Source organism: Fukomys damarensis, unplaced genomic scaffold (assembly GCF_012274545.1).
Source record: "Fukomys damarensis isolate Sample0158 unplaced genomic scaffold, DMR_v1.0_HiC HiC_scaffold_25, whole genome shotgun sequence".
Taxonomy (NCBI): domain Eukaryota; kingdom Metazoa; phylum Chordata; class Mammalia; order Rodentia; family Bathyergidae; genus Fukomys; species Fukomys damarensis.
In genome coordinates this window covers 9,518,509-9,533,294 of record NW_022900937.1, presented here as the reverse complement: position 1 = coordinate 9,533,294, position 14,786 = coordinate 9,518,509, and the positions used below count along the sequence as shown (strand labels likewise).

General features: G+C 37.8%; 1 protein-coding gene across 1 annotated transcript in view; it reads left to right on the top strand.

The window, feature by feature from the left end:
• LOC104870147 (alcohol dehydrogenase E chain) overlaps nt 1-12,888 on the top strand; it is a 17,450-nt gene extending 4,562 nt beyond the window's left edge. The window contains exons 2-8 of the mRNA XM_010635569.2: nt 2,511-2,649; nt 5,234-5,321; nt 5,416-5,635; nt 7,365-7,625; nt 8,807-8,942; nt 9,560-9,698; nt 12,675-12,888. Coding sequence (XP_010633871.2) covers nt 2,511-2,649; nt 5,234-5,321; nt 5,416-5,635; nt 7,365-7,625; nt 8,807-8,942; nt 9,560-9,698; nt 12,675-12,699 — 1,008 coding nt within the window. The 3' untranslated portion in view covers nt 12,700-12,888. The remainder of the gene's footprint in view (nt 1-2,510; nt 2,650-5,233; nt 5,322-5,415; nt 5,636-7,364; nt 7,626-8,806; nt 8,943-9,559; nt 9,699-12,674) is intronic.
• The last annotated feature ends 1,898 nt before the right edge of the window (nt 12,889-14,786 follow it).

The window sequence follows — 14,786 nt, the reverse complement described above, 5'->3', positions numbered from 1 at the left end:
TCTATACCTCAATTTAATAAAGGCTATCTATGAAAAACCATCAGCCAACATCATATTAAATGGCCAAAAACGGGAAACCTTCATGTTAAAATCAGAAACAAGACAAGGCTGCCCATTATCACCACTTCTCTTCAATATAGTTCTGGAAACATTAGCCACAGCAATGAGACAAGAGAAAGAAATTAAAGCAATAAAGATAGGAAAGGAAGAAGTTAAACTATCATTATTTGCTGATGATATGATACTCTACATTGAAGATCCAAAAAACTCCACCAAAAAACTTCTAGACTTAATTGACAGATTCAGTAGAGTATCTGGATACAAGGTGAATACCCAAAAATCAATAGCCTTCTTATGCACAAATAACAGACACATGGAAAGAGAAATAAGGGAAAAAATTCCTTTTACAATAGCATGCAAAAAAATGAAGTATCTAGGAATCAATCTAACAAAAGAAACAAAAGATCTCTACACTGAAAACTACAGCACTCTGAAAAAAGAAATCGAAGAGGATATAAAAAAATGGAAAGATATCCCCTGCTCCTGGGTAGGAAGAATCAACATAGTGAAAATGGCCATACTACCAAAACTGCTATATACATTCAATGCAATGCCAATTGAAATTCCAACACTATATTTCACAGAACTAGAAAAAAGAATCCAAAAATTCATTTGGAACCATAAGAGACCTAGAATAGCTAAAGCTATTTTAGGCAACAGACACATGGCACCAGGTGTAGCAATTCCCAATTTGAAACTATACTACAAAGCCACTGTGATAAAACAGCATGGTACTGCCAAAGAAATAGGCCTGAGGATCAGTGGAGCAGACTGGAAGACACAAAAACAAATCCAGATGTACTCAGCAACCTCATCTTTGACAAAGGAGCTGACCATCTTCAGCGGAGGAAAGATAGCCTCTTTAATAAATGGTGTTAGAAAAACTGAATGTCAACCTGCCACAGATTAAAATTAGACCCTTATCTTTCCCCATGCACTAAATTAAAATCCAAATGGATTAAACATCTAAATATTAAAGCAGAAACATCAAACTTGCTGGAAGGTAAGTTAGGGAGAACTCTGGAAGACATTGGTATAGGAAAAGACTTTATGAACAAATCCTCAGTAGCACGGGATCTAGCAGATAGAATCAACAACTGGGATCTCATCTTACTAAAAAGCTTCTGTACTTCAAAAGAAACCATCAGCAGAACTAAGAGACAATCTACAATGTGGGAAAAAATTTTTACCAGCTGTTCCTCAGACAAAGGACTATTATCAAGGATATAGAAAGAACTCAAAACAATTAGTCCGCCCAAATATAAAGACCCGATTCAAAAATGGGCATGCAAAATGAACAGACATTACTCAGACAAAGAAGTAAAAGCAGCAACAAAATATTTGAAAAAATGTTCCACATCACTGGTCATTCGAGAGATGCAGATGAAAACAACACTGAGATTCCACCTCACCCCACAAAGAATGGCTGCTATCAAAAACTCACACAATAACAAATGTTGGTGGGGTTGTGGGGAGAAAGGAACCCTTCTCCATTGTTGGTGGGAGTGCAGACTAGTGCAACCACTATGGAAATCAATATGGAGATACCTCAACGAGCTTGGACTGGAGGTTCCATTTGACCCAGCCATCCCTCTGCTGGGTATCTTTCCAATAGAACTAAAAGAATCATATCACAGAGAAGTATGTGCACCCATGTTTATAGCGGCACAGTTTGTAATAGCTAAATCTTGGGAACAGCCTATTTGCCCATCTGTTGGAAACTGGATAAAGAAGATGTGCTTTTTCTATAAAATGAAATATTACTCAGCCATAAAGAATGAGAAAATAGATTCATTCATAGGAAAATGGATACATATTGAAGATATAAGTGAAATAAATAAGTCACACATGTGTAAATACCGAATAGTTTCCCTGGTGTAAATAATCTACAACAATGCATAAGATTCTAATAAGGTTACTGACATTTAGAAATGGGAAGAAAGGAGCTAAAGGTGTAGGGAAGGTGGGATGGGTAGGGGAAGAGTAAAAAGGGAAAAGAAAAAAATGTGAGAGAATGAAAAGATGAAAATAAAGTGTTTGTAGATGGTGAGGGGAGGAGGGGGTGAAAGGAGGGCAGAGGTAAGGGGAAAAAATGAGAATCAAGACTTGTCATGTAGAGGTACAAGATCCCAACAATGAATGTAACTGTACTGTATCCCTAAAATGTACCAATAAACTTAATTAAAGTAGAAAAAAATAATTGTTTTCTATTTGGAAAGAAGGTGAGTTTTTTTTATTTGTTTGTTTGGTTTTTTTGTACTGAGTATTGAACTCAGGTCCTTGTGCTTATGAGGTAGGCGGTGTCACCACTGAATTAAATCCCTGGCCCAGAAGGTGGATTATTAGCAAGATCTTGGAAGTCTTTAGAAGCCAAATTTTGGGAAACTATGTTAAATCTTCTGAAAGTCATGGTCATTTCTGGATCTTATCATCTGCCCTTTCATCTGTAGATGGTGGCCGGAGGAATCTGTCGCTCAGATGACCATGTGGTTACTGGACACCTTGAATTTCCTCTTCCTATAATTCTAGGCCATGAGGCAGCTGGCATCGTGGAAAGCATTGGAGAAGGGGTGACTTCAGTAAAGCCAGGTATAGAATTCACTCACTCAATGTGCTTTGGTTCATGATGCCAAGATCATCCAGGCGAGATCAGGAATGGCGACACCTAGGGGTGCGCAAGGTCCTGGCTGAGCTGGGAACATTAAGGCAGCCCCTTTTCCTTTCTCTCTGCCCGACTCTGGCACGCTACATACAAAGGATCATGTATTTTCTCCTTCAGTAACTGTTTATTGAGTTTATATTCCATGCCAGGCACCAGGTTAGGGCTGGATGTACATGAGGATCACAAGCACGCAGGGCCCATCGGAGTGCAGTTCTTTTCTAATAGCTTCCTTGTTAGTGTGGCAGAGCCCTGACTCTGTCAAGATCCAAGCAGAACTACAAATGGGACAAGGAAAAAACGGAAGCCTACATCCCAGTCTCTAGATCCGTGTATGACACTGCTCTGTGGAGACTTCACAAGATAGGGCTGCAAGGCTGTGAGTGAGTTATCAGGGTCTCTTGTCAGCTCTGCTGTGACACTTGCTCACCAACTTCCTCTTCCAAGATGGCCTCCTTCCTGCTCATGAAACCATTACGAGAGCAGAGGGAAGGAAATGAAAGAAGCATGGCAGGAAGCCCGCAGCTACCAATGTCACTTTTCAAATGTTAGTCACGGTTATCCTTGAACTGGTTGCAAATGAATAATGATTTCATTTTACTACTTAATCCTAATCTCATTATGTAGCATTATGTTTTCATAATGAGACGTGAATTAGCAAACCATTTCTATGCCGTCATCTTCACGTTTACTCATAAACTGTGATAGCCCAATATTTTTTCTGAGTCTGGTTGAAAACATAGCCATATGATTTCAAAGGCGAGCTATGTTTAATTTTAAAACATCACTTTAGCCAGTAGATTCATCCTCCATCTTTTCCAAATACATTGTTAAACTCTGAACAGAAAATATAACAAAGAGCATAGTTTCTGTTTGAGGTAATGTTATTTCCTTTAGTTAGAAAAAAATGTGACCATTTTTCTATTTCCCTACCTTATCTACAGCAGAAATAATTCATTTTTTCATAAATTCCTAGCTAAAATTATTTGAGTTCGTTGCTATTCTGAAAGAACATAATTCATTGTTAAAGATTTTCAATGGAATTTCTTGAATTCTTTGTGCCATTTTTGTTAATTTAACCTTTAAAGAAACATGATTTTACACCAGAGAAACTATTCGGTATTTACATATGTGTGACTTCTTTATTTCACTTAGGAGTATATCCTCAATATGTATCCATTTTCCTAAGAATGGATCTAATTTATCATTCTTTATGGCTGGGTAGTATTCCATTTTATACAAAAAGCACATCTTCTTTATCCAGTTTCCAACTGATGGGCAAATGGGCTGCTTCCAAGTTTTAGCTGTTACAAACTGTGTGGCTATAAACATCGGTGCACATATATCACTGTGGTAAGATTCTTTTAATTCTTTTGGAAAGATACCCAGCAGAGGGATGGCTGGGTCAAATGGAACCCCAAGTCCCACCTCCTTGAGGTCTCCATGTTGATTTCCACAGTGGTTGCACCAGTCTGCACTCCCACCAACAATGGAGAAGGGTTCCTTTCTCCCAACAACTCTGCCAACATTTCTTATTGGTTGATTTCTTGATAGCAGCCATTCTTACTGGGGTGAGATGGAATCTCAGTGTTGTTTTCATCTGCATTTCATGAATGACCAGTGATGTGAGACATTTCTTAGTTTCTCTGGTGTGAAAAACTATAATAGTACATATGATCCTAATGTGATAATTGACCATATGAAATGGGAAGAAACGGGCTAAAGTTGCAGGGAAAATGGGAAGGGTAGGGGAACGGTAATAAAGGAAAAGAAAAAAAATTTGACATAATGGAAATAAAGTGTTTGTAAATGGGGAAGGGAGGAGGGGGTGAAAGGAGGGCAGGGACAAGGGGAAAAAATGAGAACCAAGACCTGTCATGTAAAGGTACAAGATCCCAATAGCGAATGTAATTGTACTGTATACCTAAAATGAACCAATAAACTCAATAAAAGAACAAAAAAACATGATTTTAAAAAGATTTCATATATAATAAAGATAAACACAGACTCTGGAAAGCTGCAGACAGATGATCAAACTTCTCATTTTTTAATGTAACCAATGATTAAATATTTGCAATTTTATTGAAATAATATTTATTTTTATTTAACTGTATTGTAGCTTTGTACAAAACATCCCATCTTCCAACATCTCATAGAAGCTAAAATTCATATTTATATTTGCCATGATAATATTTAAGCTGTCATTAAGAATTCCGTGTGATGATGTGTGAAGTTCCCAGGTAAAATCAGTGTGCACAATAATGTCAACTATTAATATAGTGGAAATAATTTTTAATCCATGTTGTTATCTGCCCCTTCATGTCCTATTTGAATATCTTCAGACACAGAATCCAATGGATAGTAGAGCTGAAGGCAATGACCAGTGATATACTTGTGACTGGACTGTATTTCTTGGAGAAATTTTCAAAGACACATGCCTCTATGTGTGAGCTTTACTTACGTTATTAATTCCTGGGTAGAAATTGAAAACAATATATTGTATTTCCCTTCCAGGTGATAAAGTCATCCCACTGTTTACTCCCCAGTGTGGAAAATGCAGGAATTGTAAACACCCGGAAAGCAACTTCTGTTTGAAAAACGAGTAGGTGTCTTCCCTCTTCTTGCTCTGCTAATGAAGTTGCACATTAGTTGTGCTCCATCTCATGTCCTTTGTGTGTCTGTGTTTCACCGACCAGTTTGCCACAGCGTCAGGGCACCTTGCTGGATGGCACCACCAGGTTCACCTGCAGAGGGAAGCCCATCCACCACTTCATGGGCATCAGCACCTTTTCCCAGTACACAGTGGTGGATGAGATCTCCGTAGCCAAGATCGATGCAGCTGCACCGCTGGAGAAAGTCTGCCTCATCGGCTGTGGATTTTCCACCGGTTATGGCTCTGCGATCAAAGTGGCCAAGGTAGGGTTGGCCGTGGACAATGATACACTCAGCCTGCCAGCAGCCATAGGGAAGAAGTTTTTTCTAGGGATCATGGGTTATTTTCACAGATTTGTGGAGGTGATAATTTATGGAGAAGTAAAAAGTAGAATTTATGGAAAAGTAGAAAGAAAGTGAAAACCTGTCCTAGGAAATTTACCTGTTTATCACAAATGAAAAGGCTGTTGATACTTAGGTAAAGAAAAGAAAAGTAGAGGTTTCCTTTTCAACACCTCTTCTATATTTGCTTTTGTGAGACTACTGAGTTTTAGACTTGGGGGCTCATTTTATTTTACAATTAGAGTGCAAAGGTACACATATCAGGGCAATAGGTTCTGCTAGGTTGAGGGAGCCAATGTAAACAAAATATAAGGGTTTTTTCTATTTCAAATTTTAAAATAAGAAGCTACTAGATCATCCTTTTCCTCCCTCTCTATGACTCCAGAGGAGAAAGCTGAAGATAAACCACCCTTCTCTCACTAGCAGTGAGGAACCAACAGCTCTGATGCACCAAACATCAGATGAACAATGGCTCCAAAGAGTTGTTTGGAAGGACAAATGTGTCTGCATTCACTATGTCCAGGATTCAGGTCAACAGTGTATTCCAAACCTTACTTGAAACAGCCTCACACCCAGGGTCACCCACTCTGTGAAATTAATGAGGCGTCACATTTCTGCCACTCTGTATGGGATTTCAGTACCACATCTCCCTTACCACACAACACACATACATCAGAAGTGGTATGTATCAGTAGAAACTCATTCTAGACACCTCTTCTCAAATGCTATAGCATGGTTTGTTTTATAAAACTGAGGTCCAGACACAAAGTCATTTGCCTACATGTGTAAAGCTGGTAAGTATTTGATCTGAGGCTGGAATCTCTCCTGAGATTTTGATCTGAATCACGATACAGAATTACTAGCACCTTTGACTCACAATGACGAGCCCCATTTTTCCAAATTGAAAATGGTATTGTGATTCATAGCATTTAATAACATTGGATGAAGGAATGAGTGAGTGAACACACAATGAATTATCACTTATGATATTACCTGGGCTATGATATGAGCTTACCTGGGACAGGGATATTTTGTCTACCAAATGCTGACTATAGAAGATTGGGCTTGTTCAGCAGCCACAGCCAGTGGCTTCAGAGCTATTTTCTGATCTCATTGCATTGCCTATGTCCACAGAAACTTACTGAACTAAGGAAGGAGTTAATTATTGAGTTTGATTAGATTATAGTTGTTTCCTGAGTAACCTCATCCATTTGTATCATAGCCCCAAAATTGCTCTTGTGTGTGAAGCTGGATCTGAGATTGTCATGTCATCATGATGAGAGTCACTGATACTTAAAGTGCAAAGCTTATTCAGCTCAGTGGCTCTCCGGGCTCTCCATTGGAGTGCCCTGGGGACAGGGTCATACCTGCAAGTAACGCTGATTTGATTGGCATGGCTGTGGCAGGGATGCTGTGATTTCTGAAAGTTCCCAGATGAGGCTCATGTATAGTCCAGTTTGAGAAACACTGCTTTAGTTCGAGACCCTTGATTTAAATATGATGTAACCATAGCCCAAAGAGGCTTGGCAGCAGGGCAACATGGAGTCTGAGTAGCTCCTGAGAGGAAACAACGGCTGGAACTTTATATGGCTCAGGCACTTTCTAACAAACAATCAGTATCAATCTACTTTTACCTTTTCCGCAAACACAGGTCACCCAGGGCTCCACCTGTGCTGTGTTTGGCTTGGGAGGAGTTGGCCTCTCTGTTATCATTGGCTGCAAAGCTGCTGGAGCAGCCAAGATCATTGCAGTGGACATCAACAAAGACAAATTCAAAAAGGCCAGAGAGGTGGGTGCCACTGAGTGCATCAACCCCCAAGACTATGACAAACCCATTGAGCAAGTGCTGAAGGAAATGAGCAATGGAGGCGTGGATTTCTCCTTTGAAGTCATTGGTCGGCTCGACACCATGGTATGTACCAATGCTTGCTTTGGTAGCTCACCTTCTGCAACCTGGAATACGCTTCTAGGCTATCAAATGTCGATATCATGAGTAACTATATTTTAGAAATGTAATTTTCCATCTCCTGCTTGTTACTTGGATGGTTAAATTTAAGGTTATGAGAAATCCTATATTCCATAAGATAACATTTCTTTACTGATGGACAGGGTTTATATTTTAAGTGAGCCATTATCAGTTAATGATCTGGGTTGGTAGCAAAAGAGTTGAACAAGGAAATATAAATAATACAAAGTCTGCACTCAAATTAGCAAATTTATTTTTCTTCTATATTATTAACAAATATAGCTTAAATTTTTTTGTGTTTCAATAAATTCTGCAAACTTCCAAAACAGTAGTGGACTAAGTATTATCTTACTAAAAGAAGATATAGCCTACGGAAGGCACTTGCTTTCATGAGTCGCTGTGTTCTACCACAGGCAGGTTGCCATGCGTGGCACACAGCAAACAGAAAATGCTTTTCAAAAAACAATGAAGTATCAAAATCAAAGACTAATCAATCATATATATCCTGGGGAATTATAAACCATGCTTTCACTACAGTTCAGAATACTGCCTCGAGAGGAAGGGTTTCTGCACTGCATTTGAGGTTCTGGAATAATGGGTGTAGTTTATGATTAAACCAGGATACATTTTAGGGAGGCAAAGTATAACTTGAAACAGGTCCTTTTCAGAAATAGACAATAGAATAGAAATCTCTTATGAACAAAACTTGCCAAGTGGACAAGAGAGAAATTGTGATAATGTAACAGTATGTCTTTTTCACCAACAAAAGATATGATTAAGATGAATGAAAAAATGAAGTGACTCTCATATTACCTGAGCATTGTGATAAAACAACCAACAACCTCCCTGACAACCCAGACTTTGGACATTTGTAACAATATTTGCCTCCTTATGTATTTATAAGGAAGAAATTCGTTCATTGTTTTATTCAAATAATATTTCCTAGGCATTTTTCAAAGTCACAACAGTGCTAGACTCAAGGAACAATGCAAAAGCAAAAATATACTTTCTTTGCTCTACACGGTTACAACCTAGTAACTGAATTTTACATGATATTGTGTACCATGAGTAGGGCAATCAGGCAATCCACTTTGAGGGTGCTAAATATTTATTGGTATTTATTCCAGGCCTCTGCCTTGCTCTGCTGCAATGAGTCATTTGGTGTGAGCGTCATTGTTGGAGTCCCTCCTGGTTCCCAAACCCTCTCAGTGAATCCTACGCTGCTGTTGACTGGACGCACCTGGAAAGGGGCCATCTTTGGTGGTAGGTAGTAAAGTGTGAGGACCAAATTTATATTAGCCTCAGAATTTCTTCCCTTTATACGTGACAAGGTCATGTTTTGAAAAGCACTGCAGTTAAAAAAAAAACAGCAATTAAAATTCCTGTTGTAGTTATAGCATCCAAAACAATTAGATATAGAATAAATGTAGAGAGAAAGTCCCAGGACAGACTTCTCTGGCATCCCAGCTAAGTAAGTAGGGACTTTCAGTACCAGCTCTTTAAAAAGAGCTTGTGAATGCACGAGGCACCAAATTTCCTAGCAGGACACACACAGGAAATGCAGTGATAATCAGCGTCTACACTCTTCATTCACTCGGAGACAACTGTAAACTTGCACCTTGACTTTGGGCAGTCATATGATTTCCCTATGAAAGAGCTGATAAGGACTCTCCAGCTAGTCATGGGCCCCAGTTTATTTGGGACATTAAAGCACAGGCCAAGCACTGCGTGATAGTGTGGAAGCCCCCTTCTCATACTGTCTTCTCCACTAGCATTTGCAGAGAGTAGCACTTTTTAGAACCTTTTATTTTATGTCTATGTTTCCTCTCCGGTTCTCCTGCTTATCCCTGTTGAACCTAACAATGATATCTTTCTTTCAGGTTTTAAGAGTAAAGATTCTGTCCCCAAACTGGTGGCCGATTTTATGGCAAAGAAATTTCCACTGGATCCATTAATAACCAATATTTTACCTTTTGAAAAGATAAATGAAGGATTTGACCTGCTTCACTCCGGAAAGAGGTAGATTTTCAGTTTCTGTTTGTAGTAGGGAACTGGCTAACAGAGAATGAAAGAGAGAGGGGTGAGTGAAACCTGAAGAACATTTAAAATCAGTCACACTGTGGAAAGTCAATTACAGTTGCTTAGCATTTCCTGTGCTGCTAAAGCTGAATCATGTTGCTTTAGGGCAGTCTGAGTAACTAGAGCCACCCAGCTTTGCATGAGAGCACACTCACTTTTTCCCGAGAAATCGTCAGTCACCAAATCATAATTAAATCGTGGGGTCAGTGAGGCCTCTAAGTGACAACTAAATGTTGACCACCCATGGCTGTAATTCTTATAGAATAAGTGCCCGACACACAAACATTCGAGTTGTGAACTTTCACAAATACTAACGGGCCTTGCATTATAAACACCGGTAGATGCAAAGCAGTTGTAGAGGTAGCTCACATGTCTGCTGGACATTGTCACAGTGGTGCTGCTGTGTGCTTACTGCACAGTGCAAGAGAGTACAGTAGTACAGCACAGGCAGGGATACAGTGTATTTGTGATTTTGTGCTTTACCTCGTATATTTGTGTCAAAGGTGTGCAAGAGTCTCTTTGTCACACTTACAAATGAATCTGACTTACGAACGCTCTTCTGGAAAGAAAGTCTTTCGTAAGTCAGGGGCTTACGTTCAGGACATCCCTGAACTTTCACTGTAAGAGCAGGGAGAACTCCATTGATTGTTTTCTATACAGATACTAATAACATTTCCTCTTAAGACTACACTTATTTTTCTCTTTGGAGTTTGCTAAGAAATTTTCACAAAGATCGCTATGCTAAAGATATGGTTCAAAGTGCTATTTTAAATGCTTAAGTCTCCCACTTGCTCCGAAGATTAGAGAAAAAAGCCCGCACGTTCTACTTTGGACATTTCACACTTACAACCTCCTAATCAAATGAATTTGGCACCTGCATTTACATGCATATAGATAGTAATAACTACATACAACCTCCTCCGTTCAGCTCCTTTCTACAGGCATTTCTGCTGCCCACCCTTCTCATGGGTTTACAAATATGAATAAGACTTCAGTGCCCTTACATAAAACATCGTATCAGATATTCCTCTGACGCACACTGCTGAGGGAATTCAATGCGGCATCGGCTGCTCTTCCCATGGTCTCACCTCCTGTGATCCCCGAACAGTGATGGTGTACTGGCCTCCACTGCACCACCTTTGGGGAAACTGAGTCGCTGTGAGAACAAGACTTCGATAGACTCATGCCAGTAGTAGTCAGAGGAGACAGGATTCAAAGTTACTGTAGTTTTGCTTGCTGACAGAGTCCACTTACTTTCCATGAAACCATGAAGCCTTTTGTTGGTTGTAGAGCTATGCATACTAGTCATCAAATGCTAGTTGTTGTTATCATCATCTTCAGGATGAAAAGAATGAGGGAAATACATAGAAAACTCACAGAGATGCGCTGAGCAGCAAATGATTCATTAAAATTCCCACATCTTCTTTATGAGAATCCCTTACATTCAAATATGCACATTTAAATAAAATAAACCCTATGGATTAGCATCAGCTAAAAGTTATACTACATAGAATTGGTAAAGATATGATGACCTGGGCACTTTCATACCATGTTTAAATTTGTAGCTTTTGGGGAAACAATTTCTAATTTTTATTAAAAAATCCTAGATTTTTTGTCCAAATAATTTCATAATAAAAAACTATTACATGCAAATAACTACAGAACTATCTGTATGTTTAAATGTTATTTATGATATCAAAATTGGAAATATCCTAAAATATCCAACATTAATGGAACACTTAAATTCCAACCACATATTAGAAATTAATGATGACATTTAAAAATGATTTTATTGCATGGGAAATTCTCACCGTATTATTTTTAACACATAAAAAAACAACTTTATACAAAATATAATCACAAATTTCAATAAGAACAGTATAGAATACGTATATGTCTAGGAAAGCATTGATAAAAATTCAAGAAAATAATAATAGAACAATGGTCATCTTGAAATTGTGGAATAATAGGTTATTTTTATTTTCATCTTCACACTGTCTTGTATTTTTAATTATCTGTATGTATTTTTATATGTCTAAGCACACACACATATATCGTCGATATATATATATAGATAGAGAGAGAGAGAGAGAGAGAGAGAGATCATATCTTTATCATCTATTTTGAAGAATATTATCCATCAGGAGGTGCTTCATAGAAAAGGAATTATTTCCTGTATAAGTGTCAAATTCTAATTTACCTGAAAGATGAAGTTTCTTAGAATTATACAAATCAATTTTATTTTTAATTCTGCAAGTCCTTAAACACCTCCATCGCAAAGTTTTACTAAGCCTTTAACATGATGTCAACTTTATTAAACCATCATTTTCTTCAGGCAAGTTTTCTGTTGTCTTATAAGTTGAGCAAATTTTTATTTGCGTTTTGATCCTAGCATCCACACATTCTAGTTGTATGACCAAGAATAAGTTCCAAATCTCTGAAGTCTCACTTTTTATATTCCTTAGCATGGAAATAATATGAGATCCTCTCTCATAATTTTATTGTTTAGTTTGACTTTTAAAAGAGTTAATACTTAAGAAGCATCTACAAAGAATGTGACAAATAGCAACACGTTATGTGTCACTGCCCATTGCTGTCCAGGCTAGGCATGCAGGATCTTAAAACGAATTTCAAAGGATGATAATGTAGAATTGAAGTCTAAATCGCAGTCACATCAGGTCATGAATGAGTTTAAGATTGGAAGGAAGGAACACCAAGATTGAAAAGAGATGGAAAGAGAGCCAGAAAAGTAAAAATTGCCCTTATACTGACTTGGCTTGAATCCACGGAGATAGGAATGGAGTGGATGGGCACACAGATAATTTTCAGTGAGATACAGCAAGTGTTTCCTGCACTTGCGTGAAAGACTGGGAACACTTTAAATGTTAAAATAATGTCTTTTATTCTCTGTTTTAGTATCCGCACCATTCTGTCATTTTGAGATGATCCGGATGCCCTCTCTTGCATCAATCCTCTGATTCGTCCATGCCAGATTATCTGACTCACCATACAGACAACATTATTAACTGTTCTTCAGCAACCTGATCAATAAATTTCTATTGTATTTGTCATCGGTGTTTACTGTATGGATACCATGATCCTAACAAAAATTTCTTTAAGATGTAATAGATTGTTTTAAGCTTAAAACACTTGGATCACATACATACTCAAAACTGCATATCAACTCTGTTTTATCCATTTTGACTTTTGATGATACAGTTTAGGCCATTTTATATTGATATCAGTAGAAAATTATGTGGCTGATATTTTAATAGCATTGTCATTTATGCTTCATAATAAATACATAATTTTGTCACTATTACAGTATTAGAGTATTTTAATTTGAATATGCACTTTCTTTTACCAGTGACTTTTCTACTTTCACATGTTGTGTTACTCACTAGCATGCTTTCTTTTGATTTGAAAAACTCCATTGAGCAGTTTTTATAAGACAGATCTGATGATGAAATCCTTTAGGTGTTGGTTGTTGGGGATTCTCTTTATTTTCTTATTTTTGAAGAACACTTTGCTAGTTATAACATTCTTGGTCACCAGTTATTTTCCTTAACTCTTTTAATATACACTCTCACGCTGGCCTCTAAGGATTCTGCTGGGAAGTGTGCTGGTAGCCATACTGAAATTTCCTTCTATGCGATTACCTCTCTCTGTGTTCATGACACTGCCATTGCCTCTGAACACTGACAAATTCAGTATAATAGGTCCTGAGGTAATCTTGTCTAAACTGCACCTGATTAGAGACTTTTGACCTTTCTGTATCTGGATATTTATAACTTTCTCTAAGTTTGGAAGGTTTTATGCTATAATTTCTTTAAATTTGACACCTCTTTATCTTTCTCTCCATATTACTGAAATTCTATGACTTCAATATTTGCTACTTTAATGCTGTTCCATAAATTCCATAAGCTTTTTTTATTATTTGACATTTTTCTTATGCCAACAACTCCTCTTCAGGTTCACAGATACTTTTCTCTGCTGTTGATGCTCTTTGGCATTTTTACTTCACTTATGGTATTATTTTAATTTCTCTGTTAAATGTCCTCTTCTGGTGATTTATTGTTTGTGTCATTTTGGCAAACTGACTTTCTATATTTTGTTGAAATGTGCTGGCTTCCTTACAACAGTAATATTGAACTCTTTGTTACACTGTCCATACATCTTCACCTCCTTACGGTTACTCACAGGCACTTCGGTTTGCTTTATTCATGATGTTGTTTCCCCGGTTGTTCTTGACATCTGTGGTTGTGCCTTGCTGCATGTGTGAAGAGCTCTGTACTCCTTGTAGTTGTCACAGACTGGCATTTTCTGGGGGACTCCTTCAGAATTCAGCCCATCCAGAGACTCTGGGTAGCCTGCCTACTGCTGAATGTGTCAAAGCTTCATTATATGTTAGTTTCTGATTTATTTTTGAATTGATTTTTACACAGGGTGAGAGATGCAGGTCTAGTTTTAACATTCTATATATGAATACCGAGTTTTCCAAACCCCATTTATTAAAGAGGGGGTCCTCTCTATAATGCTTTTGTCTCTTTTGTAAAGAGCCAGATGACAGTATGTCTCATGTTTCTGTTTGCCTGTGGCCTCTGTTCCATTCAACTTGTCCACATGGCCATTTTGTATCCGTATGATACCATTTTTATTACTACGGCTTTGTAGTATATTTTCAAATCAGGAATTGTGATAAATCCATCAGTGTTTCTTGTGGTCAGGATTCCCTTGGCTGTTCTGTCTTTCATGCCTCCATGACAATTTTAGTATTTTTTTCTTCTATGAAGCATGTCCTCAGTATATTGATGAATATTTTATTGAATGTTTGTATCCACTTTCAGTAATGTAGTCATTCTAACAATATTAATTCTACCAATCCATCATGGAAAGTCTTTCCGTCTAGCACTGTCCTCAGTTTCTTTCTTTAATGTTTTATAAGTATCATCATAGAGATCTAGCACTTCCTTGTTAGGTTTATTCCTAAGCTGTTTTTAATGGAACTACTTTCTTGGTTTCGTTCTA